We start from the raw sequence: 21,109 nt of genomic DNA, 5'->3' as shown, positions 1-21,109 counted from the left end.
GAGAGGGGGATTGGCCTGACCCAGATCCCTGCTCAGCACAGCCAGACACCATCATCCTTCTGTCTGCACAGAGCAGATAAAGGAGCTCTCAAACCCTGGCCACCAACACAGCAGCTTTCCTTGGATGTCCTGTGATAAAGAAGCCACAGGAATCACAGAATCATTTAGGTCAGAAAAGACATCCCAGGTCATCAATTCCAGCTCTGACTGCTCCCCACCTGGTCACCCAGCCCAGAGCACTGAGTGCTCCTTGGGGACTCCACCACCTCCCTGGGCAGCCCCTTCCATGTCTGACCATCCTTTCACTGAGAATTTCTTCCTAAATTTCTTCACTGAAGAGAAAGCAACTCCTCGTTTGTTCCTGTGTCATAGCCTCACATGCCCAAAGGATTTGGTTTTCTCCTCAGATTCAACTTTGCAACAGATCTAGCTGCTGGGAAATCAGCTCTGGTTCCTTGAGCCTGAGTTCTGAGGGATTGAAGCTGGACTGAGTTTTTATCTTTCTTCAGTCAAGTGTGCTGCACTCTCCTCCCTCAGCCCAACTCCTTCTCAACTCAGTAACAGCATGAAAAGAGATAAAAATGGTAGAAAAACAGCCATAAATTCAACATACCACCATCCTTCCCAGCTCTCCAGCAGCCAGAAAGGCATCCCACCTCCACACTACAGCAGGGAATCAGCAGAGATCAGCTGAACTCAGAGAGAACCAGACAGAGCTGGTGCCTCCTCTGCAGACATTTATCTTGGGATGCACTGACTCACCCTCTGAAGGGGGATTTTTCCCTCTCTCTGTCCCTTTTCCTCCCCTCTGTAGCTAATTTATCAGCACAGCTCCCACCCCACACACGCACAGAGGGAGGGGAGGCTTCACATGGGGCAGCAGATGCTGAAGCAGACACATCCCTCACTCCTCACATGCAGCTCTGGCCAGCAGCCAGCCAGATGGAGAAATGGAATGCAGGGAGATAAGGCAGTGGCTGAACGCCCATGGTCTTCACCCTGAAAACTTTTATTTTTGGAAACTGTTTAGATATCTTTAAACTGTGCTGATGGCTACATTGTGTGTTCACTTGACTTTAAAAAAGCACATGATTTATCTCACTGAGGAAGTTAAAAAAAAAGGTTTTTTCTCATTCCTGACGGTAATTTCCACATGATGCAGACAAAACCTTGGGAGTCACAAACATCTGGACTTAGTGACTAAGTGACATCTAACATCTGGACTTAGTGACACACATCTGCACAGTCCAGGGGCTGCTTGGATGGGGTCAGTGCTCCTGTTACACAAGCATAAGGAAACAAAATACCCTGAGTTGGGAGGGACCCACAAGAATCATCAAATCCCACTTCTGGCCCTGCACAGGGCATCCCAAGAATCCCACCCTGTGCTGAGAGCGTTGTCCAAACACTCCATGAGCTCTGGCAGCCTTGGGGCAGTGACCACACTGACCACAGTGCTGTCAGCTCTGCCCCAACCAGACCCTTTTTGGTCAGGATTGCAATGCTGGCAGAGGAAATCTCCAGTTTGGATACATTATTATACAAACACCATTTCTGTAATGTGTTTCTGACCTATTTTCAACCCGTTTTCCTCCTACTCCAAATTTTATAGGAAGAGAAAAAAAATCCTATTTTTGTAATGTTGAATAAAAGAGTTGGAAGTTACCAAGTGGAGTGTCCAGGAAGTACCACAGCACTCAGTCTTTTTATTACAACATTTATTTTAGTATAGAAGGCACTTACAATACAGAAAGAAAAAAGAAACAAAAGGAACATGATAGGCACCAAAAGTGAAATTAGAATTAAAATGACAGAGAAACAGTTTACCAGACCAAAAGGAGCACCCTTCCCTGTTAACAATACAGCACATGGAAATGAAGCTATTGATGACTAACATTTTTTTTTAACAATTAGAGCTTTTTATTTTTTAATTTCTTTTTAATAGAAAAGATAAAAGGCTGTTCTACCGCGAACTGAAATAAAAGAGAACCTCCTCCAGAGAGCTGCAGGAGGATGTGGGAGGTGGTGGTGGTGGTCAGGCAGGGCTCCCTCAGGGTGGGCACTGCAGCAGGTCCTGGTACATCTCGATGAGCCGAGCAGCCTCCCTCTGCCCCGAGAGCACAGCACCGTGCGTGGTGGAGTAATACTTCCTGTGGGTGGCCTCCCCTGAGAACATCACCTGCATGGGCTGCAGGGCACAGCACAGGGGCACACATCAGCACAGATCCATGGGGGGCAGCTGGGAGCATCACAGGAGACAAACTTTCTGCGCCCTCCCACACTGGATGGTTCGGGTTGGAAGGGACCTCAAAGATCACGCAGTGCCACCCCCCTTTCTCTACCCCAGATTGCTCCACCTTTCTCTACCCCAGATTGCTCCACCTTTCTCTACCCCAGATTGCTCCAAGCCTCTCCAACCTGGCCTGGGGCACTTTCAGGGATCCAGGAGCTTTCATCTGTTTTGGAGGGCTGGTTCTCAAAACCCCTACAAGATGACAGCTCCAAAAACCTTCACAAACCTGCAGGAGGACAGAGCACTTGCTCGGTACCATCTCCTCCCTTTGCTCCCCTAAATTACACTTCAGCCTTTGAGGCATTAAGGGAATTTTTCTACTGGACAGCAGCTTCACAAGAATAACAGCCATGTCTCAAAACCCACAGCATTGTATCTCTTATACCAATAGTGAGGTGCTTGCTAGAACTGCAACTCAGATTTGAGGCAGGAATTTCTGGGAGGTTTTCCCTGGGAACTACACAGAAAGATTCCTCCTAAAGCTCCTGCTGGGTTTTCTTAAGTAGATTTCTGCACTGAATAAAATTATTTCTGCCGGGGCCAAGCTCTGGTGGAGGAAATGCACTGGGCAGCTGCTTGAAATTTGCATTTTCATCAGCCTTTGGATTTGGACACATAACCCTGAGTGATGGGATGAGTTTGGCTTAATGTGATCCTGAGCTGTGTAACCACCTCCATGTGTGCTCCAGCTCTCCTTGCTAAATTCAGAAAGCCAAAGCAGTGCCTGGGGAGAAAACTCATCATGCCCTGCCAAGGACTGGGCCTCCCTCACTGTGCACTGCCAGCACAGAAAGATTTCCTAATATGCACCCCCAACATATTCAGACTTAGACATTAGCAGGGTAATAATAATAATAATATTTGAAACAAATTAGCATGAGCTTTCCTGAGGAATTCTGAACTGGACAATAAGGCTGATGGTCATTAAATGACAACATCACAATTCCAAAAGTCACACACGTGAGCAGCTCTTGATAAATTCAGGGAGAGATGAGGGAATCCCTGAGACATTGGTATTCCAAATGTTAGAGAGGTAAAATCCTACACACATCATTTGTCCATAGAGGCATCATTTGTGCAAAAGAAAAGAAAAAAGGGGGAAATACACTACTGGAGGCAAAAGCAGGGATTTTCTCTTCCAACCTCCCTCCCCAAAAAGCCACTGCCCAGTGTCCCATCAGTTTTATTGCCCCAGCCCCGCTCTGGGCCATACTCACAGGAGATTTGGAGCTCTCAGCATAAGGCAGTGGTTTTGCCAGTTTCTCCACGTCGGCCCCACTGGACCCAACCTGGGTGTAGGAGTAGGATCCACGGAAGTGGGGATTGCTGCCCCAGGAGGACCGCAGGATCCGGCGAGGTTTCGGAATGTTTGGATTCCCTGCGTGGAAAGGGGAAGGCAGAAAGTCAGACTGTGTCCAAGAGGGAAGAGGGCAGCGCCTCAGCAAGGTGTGGGTGCCAGGGATTCCATCTTATTTATTCAACATCCAGCCTAGCACAGGCCCCAAACCGGATCTCTCTTCCATCACTGAGTTTTAGCTATTTAAATAAGAGAAATTGCCTCTCTTTTTATCTCAGCTCTTCCATTTTGCAGGGTGTTGGGGGAGTCCCCACCCCTGGAGGTGTCCAAGGAACAACTGGATGAGGCACTAAGTGCCCTGGCCTGCTTGATAAGGTGAGGAATTGGTCACAGGTTGGACCCCATGACCTTGGAGCTTTTTTCCTACTTAAATGATTCTCTGGTTTGTTTTGGAATGGTGCATTAAAATGTTTAGGTTCCTAAAACACTGGGGAGCTTCAGGGAACCTTGGAGACAGCCTGGTTTGGAAATACAAAGCATCTTCTGGTCACATTTGCAGTGAATAGCCTGGTGGTAATCAAGCATATGATTGATCTCATCAAAATTTAGCTATTAAATTGAGTGCCCTGTCTAAATTGGATGTTTAGGTAGCCTTGTGAGAGAGGAGTGCCTCCAAAAAGAAAAGAAGGCAAATCTTCCTTATGTGGGGGCATTGAAAAACCTGTCAGGAAATTCTCAAAATCTGTATTAACTGGGGCCTGGTGGTAATCAAGCATGTGATTGATCTCACCACAATTTAGGTATTAAATTGAGTGTCCAGTCTGAATTGAATATTTAGGTAGCCTTGTGAGACAGGAGTGCCTCCAAAGAGGAAAGAATACAAATCTTTGTTGTGTGGGGGCATTGAAAAACCTGTCAGGAAGTTCTCAAAACCTGTATTAAGTCATTCCAACAGCTTCCCATACAGCTGGCCCCCTAAATGAAGCTAAACTCCAGGAGACTCTCTTTATTTAATGCACAAGGCATGGAAAGAAGGCCTTTGAGGCTGGAAGCAGGATTTCTAGATTGCTGTAGGATTTCCACTGCTAAGAGGATGTAGGACCTAGAGGTGAAGAATGCACCAACAAGAGGGTCATCAGCCACTGTCCCCATCCCAATGATTTTGGAGAACATGAGGTCCAGGACTGCAGCCACCAGCTGGTGGCACAAGAGCCTCAGGTACAAGCAGGGAGAGTCACACTTTGGAGATCTCTTGCTGGGCTGGTTTTGGACCACCTCAGTGCCACTGCTTTTGTTTGAGTCCCATGATCATATCTGGCATGGCAGGAGAGGAACAGAGAGACATGGAGAATTCCAGTGAAGAGAAATTCTCTCTGCAGGAGCCAAGATCCACCCTTGAGGCAACATCACATACCCAGGCAAGGTTCAGCTACCTGAACTTTGAGTTGAATCTAAACCTTCCACAGCAAGGGGACTGGAACTGGATCATCATAAAGGTCCCTTCCAACCCAAACCATTCTACGATTCTTCATGGAAAGGGTGTCCAGCCCTGGCACAGCTGCCCAGGGCAGTGCTGGAGTCCCCATCCCTGGAGAGATTTAAAAGCCATGTGGCTGTGGCACCTGGGGACATGTGGTGACCTTGGCAGTGCTGGGGGAATGGTTGGGATCAATGATCTTAAAGAGATTTTCTAACTCAAGTAATTCTGTGATTCCAGAAGACAGTCAGCATAAAAAGTCTGAGTTTTGAGACATTCACATCCTTTGCCTGCTTCAGACCCTGACTCTGTGACAACTCAAGATGCTCTCCCTGCCATGAGACAACCCAAATTCCCCCACTTTCTTCATCCCAGTTTAGAGGGAGACACCCAAATGTAAACCCTGGTTGGGTACTGTATTATTTAGCTCTCATAAACTATTATTTAGCTGTGCCTTCAATTCCCTAAAATCAAGAGCAGGTCCTGGTTCAGCTTCTGCTTTCAGGAGTATCCTGTCAGCCAGAGCTATGGAATAAGGGGATGGAACAAAGCAGAGGATGGCCTGCCCAGAGTACTCTGTGAGCACTTTAAAACCAGGCCCCAGATCAAAATATGGCACAGACTAGCAAATAAATATATCCCACAAACAAAACACATCCTACAAAGCAATGTTGTTTCAGGAGTAAGAGCTTTGCATAACAAAGGCCTCTAAAATATGTTCCTGCAAGACTCTTCAAAGCAGAAATGCCTGGAAGTGGAAAGCCCAAGGGAGTCTGAGATCTGGGAGCTCTCAGATGTGTCAAGGAAATAAGTGATCATGTTTTATTTTAGAGTGCTGTGGAAAGCCCAGGAGAACACACCATGGAAGCTGCCAGAGAACACTCCCCAAGCAGGGCCAAGGCAGCCACCCATCCCACTGCACTGCACAAAAACAGCACACAAGGAGTTTTCGAACAAAAGGAGCCTCTGCAGTGGCCTGGTGGTGCCTCTTCCAAAGTTGGTGCACGTTTCCATACCCACATCCATCCACATGAGCTCCTTCCAAGATCTCCAGAACATCAGGCCACCTTAGCAAGACCCAACTGTGCCCCTGCAATTCTGCAATTCTGCACCTTTTAATGCAAGCAGCTGTTTCTAAGAGGAAAATCAGGAGACCCAGAGGGGGTTTGGTTGAAGGTCAGACAGGAGCACGCAGCACAAGCCCTGATTCTGAGCTGTTGTTTGAAGACAGAAACTACAAAGTCTGAGAGCCACAGTCCTTCAAGCAACATCCCTCACTGGACTTTCTCATTCTGCTTTTGAACAGGGTAAACAGCCTTTGTCTGCAGATAAAAGTAACAACACAGATGTGGAAACTTCTCAGTTTCCACCATCCAAAGAGATTAAATGGCTAAAGAAAGGATGCTGGCCTTCACTAAAAAAGGAAGGCACATATCTTCATGCCACAGATTTCCACTTTTGAAGCTATGCAAGACAACTCCCTGTGCCTCACACAATCCCATTTTTCTTCAGCTCCTGGGAGGTGTGGATACAGAGGTTTGCTGGTTATGGGGCTGCCTGAATTACCATAAAATCAACTCGCCAATCTAAATTAAGGCACCCAAATTTATTTGCCTACCTGAGAGCAGGGTGTAAGATTCCACCAAGGGAGATCTGTGGTACTGCCCCTATACCAGTGACTACAACCACCAGAGTGGCTACCCCAGACACCCACATGGGACTGGGAGATGTAATGCAGAACCTGAAACAGATCTGTTCCCCTCCTGGAGGTCAGGGAGGAAAACTGAGGGCATCTCCAGCTGCAGCCTGCCAGGCTCCAGTGATCCCTTCAGCAGGGAGCCTCTGGCTTCCTACTCTGGGAGCTTATCCAACAAAGAAGGCAGAGCAAGGCTCCTAATTGCTCAGAGGTATTCCATTTAATCAGATTGGGAGGACACTGCTTTTCACCATCCAGTTGTGAAAAGCAGTAATTGCTGTTGGTTCTTAGGTTAGAACAATCCTCAGAGCTTTTCACAGCAAAGCCAGATAATCCCCAACGCCAACCTCAGAGTAAAATTCAAGGTCAGTTCTCAGAGAGATTCTCAGTGTGAGCCTAAAAGAATGGATTTCACTTAAAAGATGGATTTCACTGGTATAACATACTCTGAAGCCAAAGAAAAGGCCACCACGAGCAACAGACTGGGAAAACACAGTGAAAGATGGGAACCTAGCTGGTAATGCATGAATTCTTTCTCAGAGGAGTAAGAGCATGGGGCATTTCATACCCAGCACATGAAAGGCAAAGGGAACATTAAAAGGCTCACAGTATCTGCTTCATTACTGAATATAAGGCTCCCTCTCTACTCAGCAGAGAAAAGCTGCTTCAGAAGATGTCACAGAGCACCAGGTGAGCAAGATCTGAGCTGCCTCATGGAAGATCCAGGCTTTCCACAGAGGTGAGAATCCTGGCAGGAGTAGTCTCCTACCTTGGTTAGCTGACCTGTGTGAGCTTGAGTGGTGGGAAAGGCTTTCAGAGCTGGGTTTGGTGGTGCTAACTGGACCAGAGGAGTGCAGCCATGCTCAGAAGTGGCTGTAGGTGTGTCATGGGCTGCTGGTGTAACCCCTCTCACACTCCCCCTGAAACAGATCAGCAGGGAAGAAGGGAGCTGCACAGAGAGCTGGGCACACTTCTGTTATTTCAGCCAGCCTGGCACCTGGCCCAGATCTGCCCTGAGGTATTGCTCCTTCTGGGAACCTCTGGGGAAACAGGAGCAAGGGAAACTGGATAAACTCAGCTCCCTTAGCCAGGGAATCCTGCAAGAGAATGAAAAGTGAAAAGGTTTTCTACCAACAAGGGGATTGGGGGCAGAAAGTGGAACAGGTCATGTTGGGTAAGGGGTGCTCCAAGAACAGGTTTTGTTTTCCTCTCACAGTTTTGAGCAGCTGCAAGGCCACTTCTCAGCTGATGCACAAAATGCTCAGTGCAGGGCAAGGCCCTGGTAAATGCAGTCTGGAATTCTCCAAGGAGAGCTAACCTGGGATTAGCTGTGTGGAAGAGCCTGATGGACAGTGACCAGGTGCAGCATCAACTGGAACAGCAACTGCAGCACGGACCCAGGGCCCAGAGCCACATATTTCCATGCTGGGTGGAGAGGAACATCCAACACACGTAAACAGTCACTGGGAAAAAGCTCAAGAAGGAAGAGGGAGAGCAAACTCCCACGTGCCAAACTACAACAGACCCAAACAGCCAAATTCCCACTGATGAACTGAAGTGGGTTTTGGAATTTTATTTTATTTTTTTAAATAGACCTTAAGCAAGAAAAGCTCCAACAAACAAGGTTGTTTGTGCATTCAGCACTGCAAACTTGGCCTGTGAGAGAAGAGACTCCTTCTAAGCCTGGGTGGAGCAGCAGTTCCCTGCTTGGGTCAGGGGAAAGATGGCACATGGGGACTGATGTGACATGGGGACACCCAACATCCCTGAACACCACCAGCTCAGGAGGCACAGCTGAAACAAGGATGAAAGCTTGGGCACTGAATCAGAGCTTTTGAATCCAGAGTCTCTACCCTACAGCTCCTGCAGAGAGTGGTAAAACCTATTTTGGCTGTAGTCAGTTATGCAGGAAGTCCTCAGATTCCAGGGTCCTTTCAAGAAAAGGGTTCTTCACCCGGAGGTGCTGGAACAGGCTCCCCAAGGAACAGTCACAGCACCAAGCTCAAGAAGCATTTGGACAATGCTCTGAGGCACAGAGGGATTGTTGGAGTGTCCTGAGCAGGGCCAGCAGCTGGACAGGATGATCCTGATGGGCCCCTTCCAACTCAGGATATTCTGTGATTCTGTGACTCTCTGGATATCCATGTTGCTGGTAGCAAATGGTCAGAAAGGACTGGGGAGAGCTGCACTTGGGAAGGCAAATGTCTCCAGTTAGCTGGAGCTCCATGGACAAGAGGTAAGGTTGGAAACCCCCTGAGTGCTAAGACTAGGCCAAAACCAGGTAGCAGGAAGATATAAATCATTTAATCACAGGAGCGATGCTCCTCTTATACCTGCCTGCAATTCTGTATCAATTCAAAACCCTTATTTCAAAACTGCTATCAAGTCCACCACTATTTCTTTCAGTGTTACTGCCTTACACCTGCACTTGCACAGTGTCTCCCATCAGAGGATGTCCAAGACTCTCAGATACAAAAATCCCTTTTCTTGGGAAGGTGTGTGACCTCTAGAGAAGTGACTGTGGACAAGCTAAAGCCCAGCATCCAAGTATTATTGCTTTAGGTGATTTTATTTGGATTTTCTCATTGTAATACACCTAAGATTTGCCTCAGTCAAACTGCTCCCTTAAAGTGATGTGCAATCACAGAACATGAAATCTGTGAAGTCCAGAAAGGTTTCAGTGATGCACCCAGAAAATGTGAACTCTCAAGATCAATGAATTTTTTGAAATTTAGGTCTTGGAGATTATTTCCATCAATCTGATACTGAATGCAAGTCAGGGGTGTGATTCGATCACATCTCAGCTGATCTAAACAGGTTCAGTTTCTGAAGGGGCCCTGCTGCTCTCCACAGCTGAGATCAGCCCTCAGAGCCCAACAGCTTCAGCTGCTGAAGAGTTATTTGTGATTCAACAAAGCAGAGGATGTGGAATCCTCCAGCACTTCTGCCCATCGCTTCCTGAGCTGGTTTATCAGCCCCTCTGTATAAATAGCTCTCAGGCACACCCAAGCAGGAGCTATGCTGGAAGCACACGCACATTCAAAGGGACACAAAATGCCAAAGAACTAAAAATGACTTTAAAGCATTTCCTTCCTCGTGGTTATTTGACTCCCCAGCCCCACGCTCCCTCTCCCACCAGAGCACAGCTGACCTGTAAATTTACGTAGCATTTCGGTGCAGGTTTCTGCCACAGTTTCATCATCACACTTCTCCATAATCAAAGCCTCTTCTCCACAGATCCAGCCACTGAGGACATGGCCATACCTCTCAGGTGGGTACAGCACATCAAAGCTGCAGATCTTCTTGTACCACAGCTCCTCAGGGTAAGTCAAGCTCTCGCTCTCCGCCTCGTCTTCCCAGACAAACTGGATGCTGTTGCACTCAGAGCTCCAGAAAGGCTCTTCAAACTCCAGGAAGATCTTGTCAGTGGTATTGATCCCCAGTTTCTCAATGGCCATCACCTTCTCCTCAGGCAGGCGGGGATGGAACAGGCTCTCGTGACGCTTCTTCAAGACTCCCAGGGACACAGTCACAATGACGTGGTCAGCTGGGATGAACTCACAGTCCTCGCACTCTACGAAGACATTGGAGCCCTTGTTCTCCTCGGGGAGGTCACTGTTGTGGTCAGCCACCCTCTCAATCTCCTGGCTGACCGACTGGTTCCAGTGGATGCACTTGACCGGCTTGCGGAGCTGAATGACAGACTTGGGAATGGAGCGGGCCAGGATCTCCACGATTTTAATGAAACCACAAGGAATGACGTGATGAGCCCCGGGGATTTCGGTCCATTCCCCAAATTCACTCAGCGACACTTCATCCATGCTGTGGGAGCTGCTCTCACAACTCTCTACCTAAGGAAAAGCAACACAAAAGCAACATTGCCACAGAGCAACTCCTTCAGCCACGGCACAGCTCTGCAAGGGCACAGAGGAGCTGCATGAGATGACTGAATTCCACTCATGAAAGCACTGAATTCCACTCTGAAACCAGGTTAGTTTTGCTAGTAAAGAAGTGCTTGGCCATAGGATCTGACAAAAATCACTCCTCAGCCTTTCTTGCAACCAGAGAAACCATTTTGTCATGGTAAAGAGTTGGAGTTGCATCATCCAGAGTTCAGAGACCAGAGGGCTGGAGCCCCTCTGATCTGAAGAAAAATTGAGAGCAGAGGCTGTTCATCCTAGAGAAGAGAAAGCTCTGGCAAGACCTCCTGACACCTTTCAATACCTAAAGGTGCTACAAAAGAGCTGGAGAGGGACTTTGGACAAGGCCACGGAGTGACAGGAGAAAGAGTAATGGCTTTAAACTGATGGGCAACTTAAATTAGATATGAGGAATAAATTCTTCCTTGTAAGGGTAGTAAGGCCCTGGCACAGGGTGCCCAGAGAAGCTGTGGCTGCCACAGCCCTGGAAGTGTTTTCAAGGCAGGTTGGATGGGACTTGGAACAACCTGGGATAGTGGAAGGTGCCCTGCCCACAGCAGGGGATGGAACTGAATGGTCCCTTCCAACCTAAACCATTCTGTGAATCTGTAATTCCATATGTCTTTGCTTCTGCACAATTCTGGGTTAAAGTTCTGGTTTTTATCCTTTAAACCCTTTGCAGTGGCCAGGACCTGCTGCCTGGTGCTCCTACAGCAGAACCTGGAGTTGTGTTAATGAGATGCTCATTCCAAGGCTAATAAATGTTCCCACGAGGAGCCACAAAAAACTTCTGGCAGCTCTTTGTGCTGTCTGCAGCTTTCAGCATGCTGTCAAACAGTCAGCAATCAGCCAGCTAACAATCTGCCAGAGATGAGAGGACCCAGCACAGGAGGAACCGAAGGAGACGGAAAAGGGAAATGCCAAGATGCGAGCCACGTGTGTTTGATGTGATTACCAAAGCTTTAGATCCATTAACCTGTTGGTTAATGTTTGTAGGAGTCTTAAGCATAGCTGTAGCTCCCAACAATCCCTGGAACAAAGGCAGGATGTTTGGCCTGTCTTGTGTCTTGTGATAATGATAATCCTGATGCACGGGACACAGTGATCTTAAAATCTTCACATCACCGGAGTCACAATCGCTCGCACACTGTAATTCTCTAAGCATTTTAAGGAATATTACAATTCCTTGCCTCAACTTTGACCCATTTTCCAGACTTTTCCACACTTCAATGACTGTGCTTGGAAGCCTGACAAGCCTAGACCGTCTCCCTGTGGAGCACCCTGGTGCAGGGCAGGAATCTGTGCTGGGACAAAGCCAGTAAGTCAGGGTTGTACCAGCAGCTCCCAGGCTGCTCCTATCCCTGCAGGGACCAACAGGTGCCTTCCCTGTCCTGGTCACTGCCTGATGACTCCAGTGGGGACTGAGTGAAGACCCATCTTTGGACTCTGCTGTAGTTCCACCTACCCAAGCACTTCCCAGACCTCCCCCAGGGTGACAACACAAAACCCGTAGCACACAGCAGGATCCTCACCCTGCCTGGATGCTCCAACAGCACACTCCTCATTATGAAGTTAAACACTGGTGGCTGTTTGTTTGATTTCTTCAGCCATGAAGGCAAAATGCCAGGGGGGAAAAACAAGCAACTAGAAAGACTCTAACCCAAGACAAGTTAATCCCCACTCTGTCATCTGATAGTCTAAAGTATGAGAAGCTTTGTTGTTCTCAGTTATTTGCATGAGAAGGGATTTGCAAGACTTGCAGAAACAGCTCTGACTGTGGCAGCCTGGAGCAAGCACAGGAAAAACCACCAGGAAACCCAGAGCTGTATCCAATGACTTAACCCTGTCTGCATGGGTGCTGCTATTTGGGTAACACTATAAATAATTGAGCTTTACACAGCAGCTGTGGAGACACCCTGTGAGAAGAGGTTTTGGGTGAGGATGCTGAGATATCAGGCTCAGGACACCAGGGTTCAAACCTCAGCTTTATATCAAATCTCCTGTGAGACTCTTTAGGTCTTTATTCCTCTTTGGTTTAGCTTCCCACCTGAAAACAGTGAACTCATTACAAAGTGCTGCTTGCCTCCCCTGCCTCATTTCAGAAGCTTTTAAGTCATCCTAATTGAAATAAAAATTACTGATACACTTTACTCGTGGAGTGCTTGATGCAGCATTAAGTCCTCATCCCACAGAGAACTCATTTAGCCAAGGCACCAAGGAGATAAAAAGAACTATGGAAGCCACGTGGAAAGCTGGTTTTATACACTCTGTCTTGGATTTTATTGCTTTACCTTCAAAATGCTTTCTGGGGATTTCTTCAGCAAATTACTAGCATCAAAGTTACATTTCTTCTGGTCTCTGAGAGGTAAAAAAACACTCAGGCAGGATCAGGGGATGCAGGTGGAAGTCACAAGATAAAACACTACTAAAAGAACCTGACAATAGAGTAGCTTCAGGTGGCAAAAAAAATCACACCAGAAAATTTAACAAGGCCTAGGAAACCCTCTTCTATTAAAACAACGGGTTTTAAGGTAAGAAAAAAAAAGAGTAAAGGCATTATTCCTTGCAGCCCACTGTCCTTAGGTCTGCATCAGGAGGGAAAGTTGTCAATAGAAACACAAACTGCAAGAGAGCACAGAAAGCAATTTCCAGGGCTGGGCAGGGCTCAGCCAGGTGCCTGAGGTTGAGGATTTGTTTGCTCCTAGTTTACAGCAAAACAAAACACCCAGTGATGAGCACACCTACCTTCAGGTACTGCTGGATCATGGCGAGTTTCAGCCTCTTGACGGCCTCCGTGTCATCCGGGTCGGCCTTGACGCGTTTGCGCACGACGTCCCGCGTGAAAACGCCCACGCTGTTCTGGCTCTCAGCATTGACTGGTTTACCTCGTTGGAAGAACTCCTGAGTCAGGTTATAGACCTGCCAGAGACAGGACACAAGGATGGGATCATCCAGCAGGATGCTCCTTCAGCTGTCCCATCCCAGCACATTCATCTTCTCCTCCCGGCAGAAGCCACCTCTGATAAAAAGCACCGGCTCTTCTCCCACCTCTGTGTCCCAGCTTGATACCAGCCCTTCCACCCTCTCCATTATTTAGAAGGAATCCACCAGAGTGGGTGAATTCAGTTTCACAGTTGTTTTTCTGTTGTTCCATTTATGGGGATTTTTGAAGGAATTTTGAATGAGTTAGAGATGGGATTTTGGAGTTTTTTTAGATGATGTGATTTATTTTTCTTATTTTCTGCATAGACAGGAAGGGTGAGCTTGGCTCACATCTTTTCTGTATGGTCTAGTTATAAGTCCTTTTAAGGATTTATTGATTAATAAAACACTGTTAATAGGATATTTATGTTTTTGACTTAACCCTTAAATATTTAGTTTTATGGACTTATGCTACAGTGTAAGCTTTCTTAGTTAATTATGTTATGATACATAAACCTGCAGTACTGTATTCTAAACTTGTTTACCTTTGTAACTACTTTTATTTTTTTCTATATCTTAAATTCTAAAACTCTAAACTTTCCTCTTTTTAACTTACCATGTTTCTGCTTTGAACTATAAATCCATATTCTCACTTCCAGTACTTAAGTTTGGAAGCCTTTTCCAAGGTCTCAGATCAAATCCTGTGTTTAATTCTAAGCTTTGGCTTACAGGCCCAAAGTTCTCAGAATTCCCTGCATTTTGGATTACAACATCCCATGAAATCAGGAGGCAACAAACAGCAAAGGAATTCTGTATGCACACACATTTTACTTGAGCACAGGATGGGCAGAAATCCATGGAAAACAGTGACATGTCTAGTTCCCCTCACCAGGAGCCACAGTAAAAATCCCTTGTAACAAATTGCTCTTCTTTTTTAACCCCAGTTTTCCATACAAGCTACATAAAGGCAAGGAAACAACATCCACTTCAGCCCTCTGCTTGTGGCTGTCTGGAAAAACTTATATTTCTATCTACAATATTGCCAGAAGAGCCTGCAATTGCATCATGGCTCTTCCTTTCTACAGAAAAAAAAACCAAAAACTCAAGAGGAATCTTTTATCACAGGAAAGCTTTCAAAAGATGCCTCTCATAAATGCAGCGCATCCCATTAATGATTTGTTTGTCCAGAATGTGTCCCTTTCTCATTCACATCATGCCACAGGGTGAACAATACTCTTACATCTCTGTTTGGGGAGTTTTTCCTGTCAAAGATGGTTTGATTACACCTTATGATCATTTTTTGGAGACGGATGATTTAGATATGTCAAGAAGTTGAAAGGTACAGTAAATATCTGGTACAAAGCTGGTAAAAAACTGGCAGCCTTGCCTTCCAAAAGCTCCTGGAGCTTCCCATTCCCTGCTGATAGGGATAACCCACTATGGTTTATTTTCTTCTCACTCCCATTTTCCCCAAGAGCTTGATTTTATCTTGGGTTTTAGGAATAAAGTGAAATTGAGGAGGCAAAATAGAGGGAAGAGGAGGAAAAGGAGAAGGATAAACACATTGCAGTGGTAGGAGTGAGAAAGAGAAGGTCTGTGAGCAAATGGAGGAAGGTGAGCTGACAGGGATGAGGAGGAAACTGAGGAAAATAAGTGAAAAAATGACCAAAAAAGGGGGGTTAAAATAAATTATAAAAATAGTGAAGAAAGAATCACAAGGAAAATGAGTGGGACTGGTAAAGACAGAAGAGAATTGCAGACACTGCCTGGGACAGGACCATTCCAAGGAGACTCCCAGACAAGAAAGGTGGGGCCCAACATCCTGTATGGAACAAAGGCTCCCAGCAAAGGAAACTTTGGCAGTTCCAGCATCCCCTGGTTCTCAGGCCCCTGGATTTCTGAGGCCACAAGCACTTGCAGCAGGTCTGGGCTGCACAGACCTTGCGTCAGCACAATCAGCTCGGCTTTCATAAGCTGATTGAGCTCAGTAAGCAGATCACAAACTCACAGGACAAGCAAAGCCCTGCTAAAACCCAGCCACCACTTGGCCCACAGGAGAAGTGAGCCTGACTCTGTTTTTGTTAACCATTCTAATATTCTTCACTGCCCCAAAGGGAGCAGAGCAGGAAGGCACAAGTTCTCTGCGCTGTAACCATCAAGAAAAGTCTTTCCTGGAGGTGCCATCCCATTGATCAGACAGCAGGTAAGTTAAATCACACCAGGATTTCTTATTTCTCCTGTTATTTTCTTTCTTTTCAAGTTCAAGAAGTATTTGGACAACATCCCCAGACACAAGGTGTGACTTTGGGGGTTCTCCTGTGCAGGCCCAGGAGCTGAACTCGATGATCCTCCTAAGTCACTTCCAACTCAGGATATTTTGATTTTTGGGGATGCTGAACCATCTGAGGAAGAACAGGAGGCAAAGCTGTTGTAGGCAAGAAGCAAAAGGAGAAACAACAGCAGGTCCTACATTGAGAGATATATGGTCAGAATAAATGAATGAAAAAGATGCTTGAAATGTGTGTTTTAATGAACATGAGCAGCAAACACATCCTGTGTAAGAAGCTATGGAAAAGCTTCACTAGGACACCTCATTTAAGGTAGATTTCCAATGAAGCAGGAGCAAAATTGTGCTGTCTGGAGTTGGAATTATCCAGGCTTTCCCTCCCCAGATGAGGAAAGCGTTGTCATTCCTATGGGAGCACCCCAGGAGTCACTGGGAACAGGCACTTGTGATATCTGAAAACCCATACTCCTCCAATCATTTCAGCAATTCAGCAGCAGGTCTCCTGAGAGAGTAGAAATGGGCTTTCCCTCAAAAATCCTGGGAAAAGATAACAACCAGGATGACCTGAAAGATTTTGATATTCTAGTTAACCCTATAAAATCTCCCTGCATCCAAACCAGAGCTCCATGTCCAGCACGGAGAGCTACACCACAGACAGTCCAGCCAACCTTTGCTTTTCTATTATCACACACCTGATACAAGCAGGGAGCAAAACCAAAGGATAAACTGCATCAACTGCCCTCTCTTACCACTGGCAATCTCACATCCCAGCAGGACAACCTAAACATTTCTCACTCTAAAGTTCCCCTGAGCAGGGACAGAACAAGTGGCACTGGAAGCCTGACTGAAAAAACAGAAGTAAAAAAAACCAGAAATCTCAAGTAACCATTCATTCTAAGCATTCTTCCTTCCCTCATTCTGAAAGCTTATACACAATCCTCCAGGGAATTCACAGAATCACGGAACGGTTTGGGCTGGAAGGGACCTTAAAGCCATCCAGTGCCACCCCCTGCCATGTTCAGGGACACTTTCCATGATCCCAGGGTGCTCCAAGCCCCATCCAACCTGGCCTTGGACACTTTCAGGGATCCAGGGGCAGCCACAGCTTCTCTGGGAAATCCATTCCAGGGCCTCACCACCCTCACAGGGAACAATTCCTTCCCAAAATCCCATCTAACCCTGCCCTCTGGCAGTGGGAAGCCATTCCCCTTGTCCTGTCCCTCCATCCTTTGTCCAAAGTCCCCCTCCGGCTCTCCTGGAGCCCCTTCAGGCCCTGGAAGATGCTGGAAGGTCTCCCTGGTTGTCATGCTGAACAACCCCAGCTCCCTGGGTCTGCAAGACAGAAGGGGTCAAAGGTAAGAAATTAAAACAAGTTAATTGAATGTCCACAGTCCTAAAACAGTTTCACTTCAGCTTCCATCTTCTGTCTTCTTTCTGACCAGCTTTGGGGCATCCCACAAGCAGGGTCTGTGCAGGGAACGTGGATTCCAGCAGGGATGTCCCCTCTGTCACCTACAGGCTTCCTCCTCCACGTGTTTATTTACTACCTACGTGCTCCTCCACCACAGGAAAAAGCAGTTTCTTAGGAAGAACAAAGCTAAATAAAGAAGTTTCTCCTCACTGAAGGAGGTCAGGAAAGCACATCCCCATCCACACTCCTTCCTGTCAGCGCCGCTGACGATGCCCAGCATTGTCTTTTGCTCACTTGGCTTAAAAACTGCTGTGACTTAATCCCTGTCCAGTGAAAAGCCCTGATGGAGATAGGGCTGTGCTGTTCCCAGGCCAGACATCTGTCAGTGCAATAGAGGCAGGGAGGGAACGGTGACTCTCGGTGGCCCTTTGGTCCTGCTGTCCATGATAACTGCGAGGCAAGGCACTGGAGCTTAATTGGGGATGGCAGGAAGCCCAGCACGGGGTGGGGGTGTGGAGGATGAAAAACGCTGTCATTCTTTGGCTGCATCCCTCCCCCAGAAGCTGTTGCAGCACACAGGAGAAAGCTGACAGATAACAAGGCCATTAATTAGCTGATTGTTAAAGGGAGGGTTCCAGGGAAGCAGCTCTTTAGGGACCTCATCCTTGCTGAAAAGCTGTAAATGGAAAAGCTGAAAAGAAGTATAAGCAGGCACTTCTCCTAAATCAGGCTGGTGATGCACTGTGATTTTTCAGCTGCATTTAACCTGTCCAACTCACCACTTCCCACTTCTCACTAATACCTGGGAATCAGCTTTAAACTCGTCTCTAGAAAGGGAAATGAGGACTTAGCAGGGACAGAGGAACAACTCTGAGATAAATTGTCCCTGATCACATTTTCTGAGTAGTTAATCACACACACAGACCCCAAAGATGCAGACATTACCCTCAGAGGTCCCACTCTGGTCATTTTCCTGAGAGTCATACAGATGTAGTATAAGCAAGAAGAGCCAAAATCCTCTCCCAGCCCCAGGATTCCCCCAGTTATCCTCGAAGGAATTGAGAGGAAGGTGGGAAGATGACAAATACATGATGTGGGCATCACAACCTGGGGAAACTCTTTCCTTTTGGAGACTGACCAAACGGAGTGACAATGACCCTGAGCAATGCCAGCCCCACACAGCACACCATCTCAGGAGGACAATCCTAAAAGTCCTGCCCTGTCTCAGGGTGCTTCCCTTGGCAATGTGTGGTTGGGAATCCAGGTGGATGCTCTGCAGGACTGGAGACTTTCCTTGAAGGCATTGCCCTCTTTCCACGAGAAGAATTCAGGTCACCTTGGTCACAAGTTCATGACAGATCCTGACTGACCCCAGTGAAGGGCAACAGCCTCTCCCAAGGAACTTTCTGCTGGAGAAATGAAGAGCTGAGCAGCCCTCAAGCAGTCAGACTGCTCCACTTCCTCGTAACCAAATAAAGGTTCCTGTGAGACATCTCTACAGCTATTAAAAATTCAGGCTACTGCAAACAAAAATGCAGCAAAACTTGTATTGAGGTAGAAGAAGGCAGCCAAAAAAGATTGGATAAGTGCCTGGAAAAAGCCTAAGGACTTTCCAGATGAATTAGTGAGGCAAAGCTCTGGAGGTACAGGGGTGCTTTATTTTTCACTCCAGGAAAATTCAGCACAAGGAGACCTTGCCTTGCTAAAATGCAGTTTCAGAGACTCCACATGGCCCAGCGAAACTCAAGGGAGACCCCCTGCACTTTGAATTCCCTAGAATTTGGTGTCCAAATGACAAGATAAATGGGGTTAGAGAGACCCAGCCGGAGGAGAAGAGCTGAAGGCACAGTCTGGAGGCCCAGCAGCAGCTGCAGGCAAAGCCAGGCAGGGTGTGAGTGAGGGGGAGGGTGACAAATTTAGCCCTGCTCATTCAGGGATACTTTTTCCACTGCTCATGCCAGTCCTGCATCCCTGATTAGGCTTTGCATCCATCACGGGTTGCTGGCTGTTTTGTGGGGGGGTTCTTTCTTTTCAGCTCAGGACAGGGCGTGTCACAGCCTTTGCTATCTCAGTCTCTGAAGGGATGAGATGACATGATGGAGGGATTGTAATAAGAACCTGAGGAAGGCCTGGGAGCTCCTGTGAGACAAAGGAAGATCCTGACCTCAGGATTTTGTGATCTGAAAGATGAATTTTTATCCTGGATAACTTCAAAATCAATCAACTTTAACAAAATCAATCAACTTTAACAAAACCAGTCGTAAAACCTGCCTCCCAAAAAAAAAAACCCCAAAAACTAGAGATGCAGAACTGAAAATTCTTGCTGTTCCTCCCCAGCATTAATTTCACCACCAGTTAAAGCAACAGAACTTTGGCCAAAAAAAAAAAAATTAAATAACCTCTAATGAACAAGCAAAAACCCCTCACAGAATCACAGAATGGTTGGGTTGGAAGGGACATGGAGGATTGCATTGTTCCAACTGCCCTGCAATGGACAGGGACATCTTCCATTAAACCAAGTTGATCCAAGCCACATCCAACCTGGCCTTGGACACTTCCAGGGATCCGGGAGTCTCACAGCTTTCTCTGGGGAGCCTGTGCCAGGTTCTCACCCCTCTCACAGTAAGGCTGGGGAAGTGGGGGACACCCCAAAACACAAACCAGAAACCCCCTGCCACACTCAGCATGTGTGGAACACCCTCTGCACTTTATGCCAGAGGAAAATGTCCCCAAAGCCACAGGCCTGCTCCTGGCTGCCCTCCCTCCAGGGCACTTGTATTGCTTACAGCCATTTAAACTGGGTATTTTTATGAGCTTGCCTGAATTCCCCACTTTTCCTAGGTAGGGCAGGGAATAAAAAACCACAGCTAAATGCCTCAAATCAGCACAGATCCTCCAGCCTGGCACCCCGAAGAGGCTGAGACGAGCAGCTCAACAAAACCATGAGCTGCTCCTGCAAGAAATTCCAGCAGGCTTTGGAGGAAGGCAGGGAAAGCCCCTCCCAGCAAGAGCAATTAAGGGGCTGGCTGAGGTCCCCTGCTTGGCTCCAGCTGTCCCTTAAGTATTTTTTATCACCACGAGTGGCTGCAGACATTTTTACAAGCCATAAATGCGAAAGCCTTTTCTGTCTCCTAGTGATAAAGATATCCTGTGGCAATGATAAGCTAATTAGGTGTTGTGTAAAGAAGATTAACTTTTAATGTGCTGTTCTCTCATGTCACTGGCTGCCCCTTTCTCTCCCCTTTAAAAGAAAGGGTAGATTTACCAAATTAATCATTTCTAAAGCACTGGTACCTTGTTATGGCCTTTATCTTACTGGGTTTATCTCAAAGCTAAGTGGCTCTCATCTCTGTATTCCCTTCTCATTCTGGACTCTGCCCTCCCTTTGCTGGAGATTTTCCTATCATCTTCCAGACAGGATGATCACCAAGCCCTGCATGCAGTTTGGCAGAGTTCCATTTACATAAATAATGCTGCTCACTGCAGTATTTTCATTTACTCTTTCTAGCCCCAGTTGCCATTAATCTTCTTCCACACACATCTCACCTGTCTTTTTTTTTTCCTGCCTGGAAAAAAAGTCTCACTTGTTTTTTTTAACCCAGTAAAATGAAAAATTGTTCAGATGAATTATATCCACCTGCATTTGTCCAAGACGTTGTCCACAGGTTGACAAATCCTTCCCAAAATGAAATTTCTTTGAAATTCCTACTACTCCTCTCTGAAACTGAAATGATTTTGTGCCATCCCAGCACGGATTCCAGTTCAGAAACACAGGACAGTGCCAAAAACATTTTCAAATGAAAAAA

At 46.8% G+C, this 21,109-nt stretch overlaps 1 protein-coding gene across 5 annotated transcripts in view; it reads right to left on the bottom strand.

Annotated features, from left to right (window-relative positions):
* Window positions 1-1,722: 1,722 nt before the first annotated feature.
* Window positions 1,723-21,109, bottom strand: part of SMOX (spermine oxidase) — a 52,920-nt gene continuing 33,533 nt past the window's right edge. For all 5 annotated transcript variants that reach the window (XM_058803591.1, XM_058803589.1, XM_058803590.1 and 2 more), the window contains 4 exons: window positions 13,429-13,602; window positions 9,915-10,614; window positions 3,511-3,671; window positions 1,723-2,188 (listed from right to left, as the gene is read on the bottom strand). In XM_058803591.1, the coding sequence (XP_058659574.1) occupies window positions 2,051-2,188; window positions 3,511-3,671; window positions 9,915-10,614; window positions 13,429-13,602 (1,173 nt within the window). In that variant the 3' untranslated portion in view covers window positions 1,723-2,050. The remainder of the gene's footprint in view (window positions 2,189-3,510; window positions 3,672-9,914; window positions 10,615-13,428; window positions 13,603-21,109) is intronic.

Source organism: Ammospiza caudacuta, chromosome 4 (assembly GCF_027887145.1).
Source record: "Ammospiza caudacuta isolate bAmmCau1 chromosome 4, bAmmCau1.pri, whole genome shotgun sequence".
NCBI classification, from domain to species: Eukaryota; Metazoa; Chordata; class Aves; order Passeriformes; family Passerellidae; genus Ammospiza; species Ammospiza caudacuta.
Note: the sequence above shows the minus strand (reverse complement) of the source record. Positions and strands in the feature narration are given on the sequence as shown.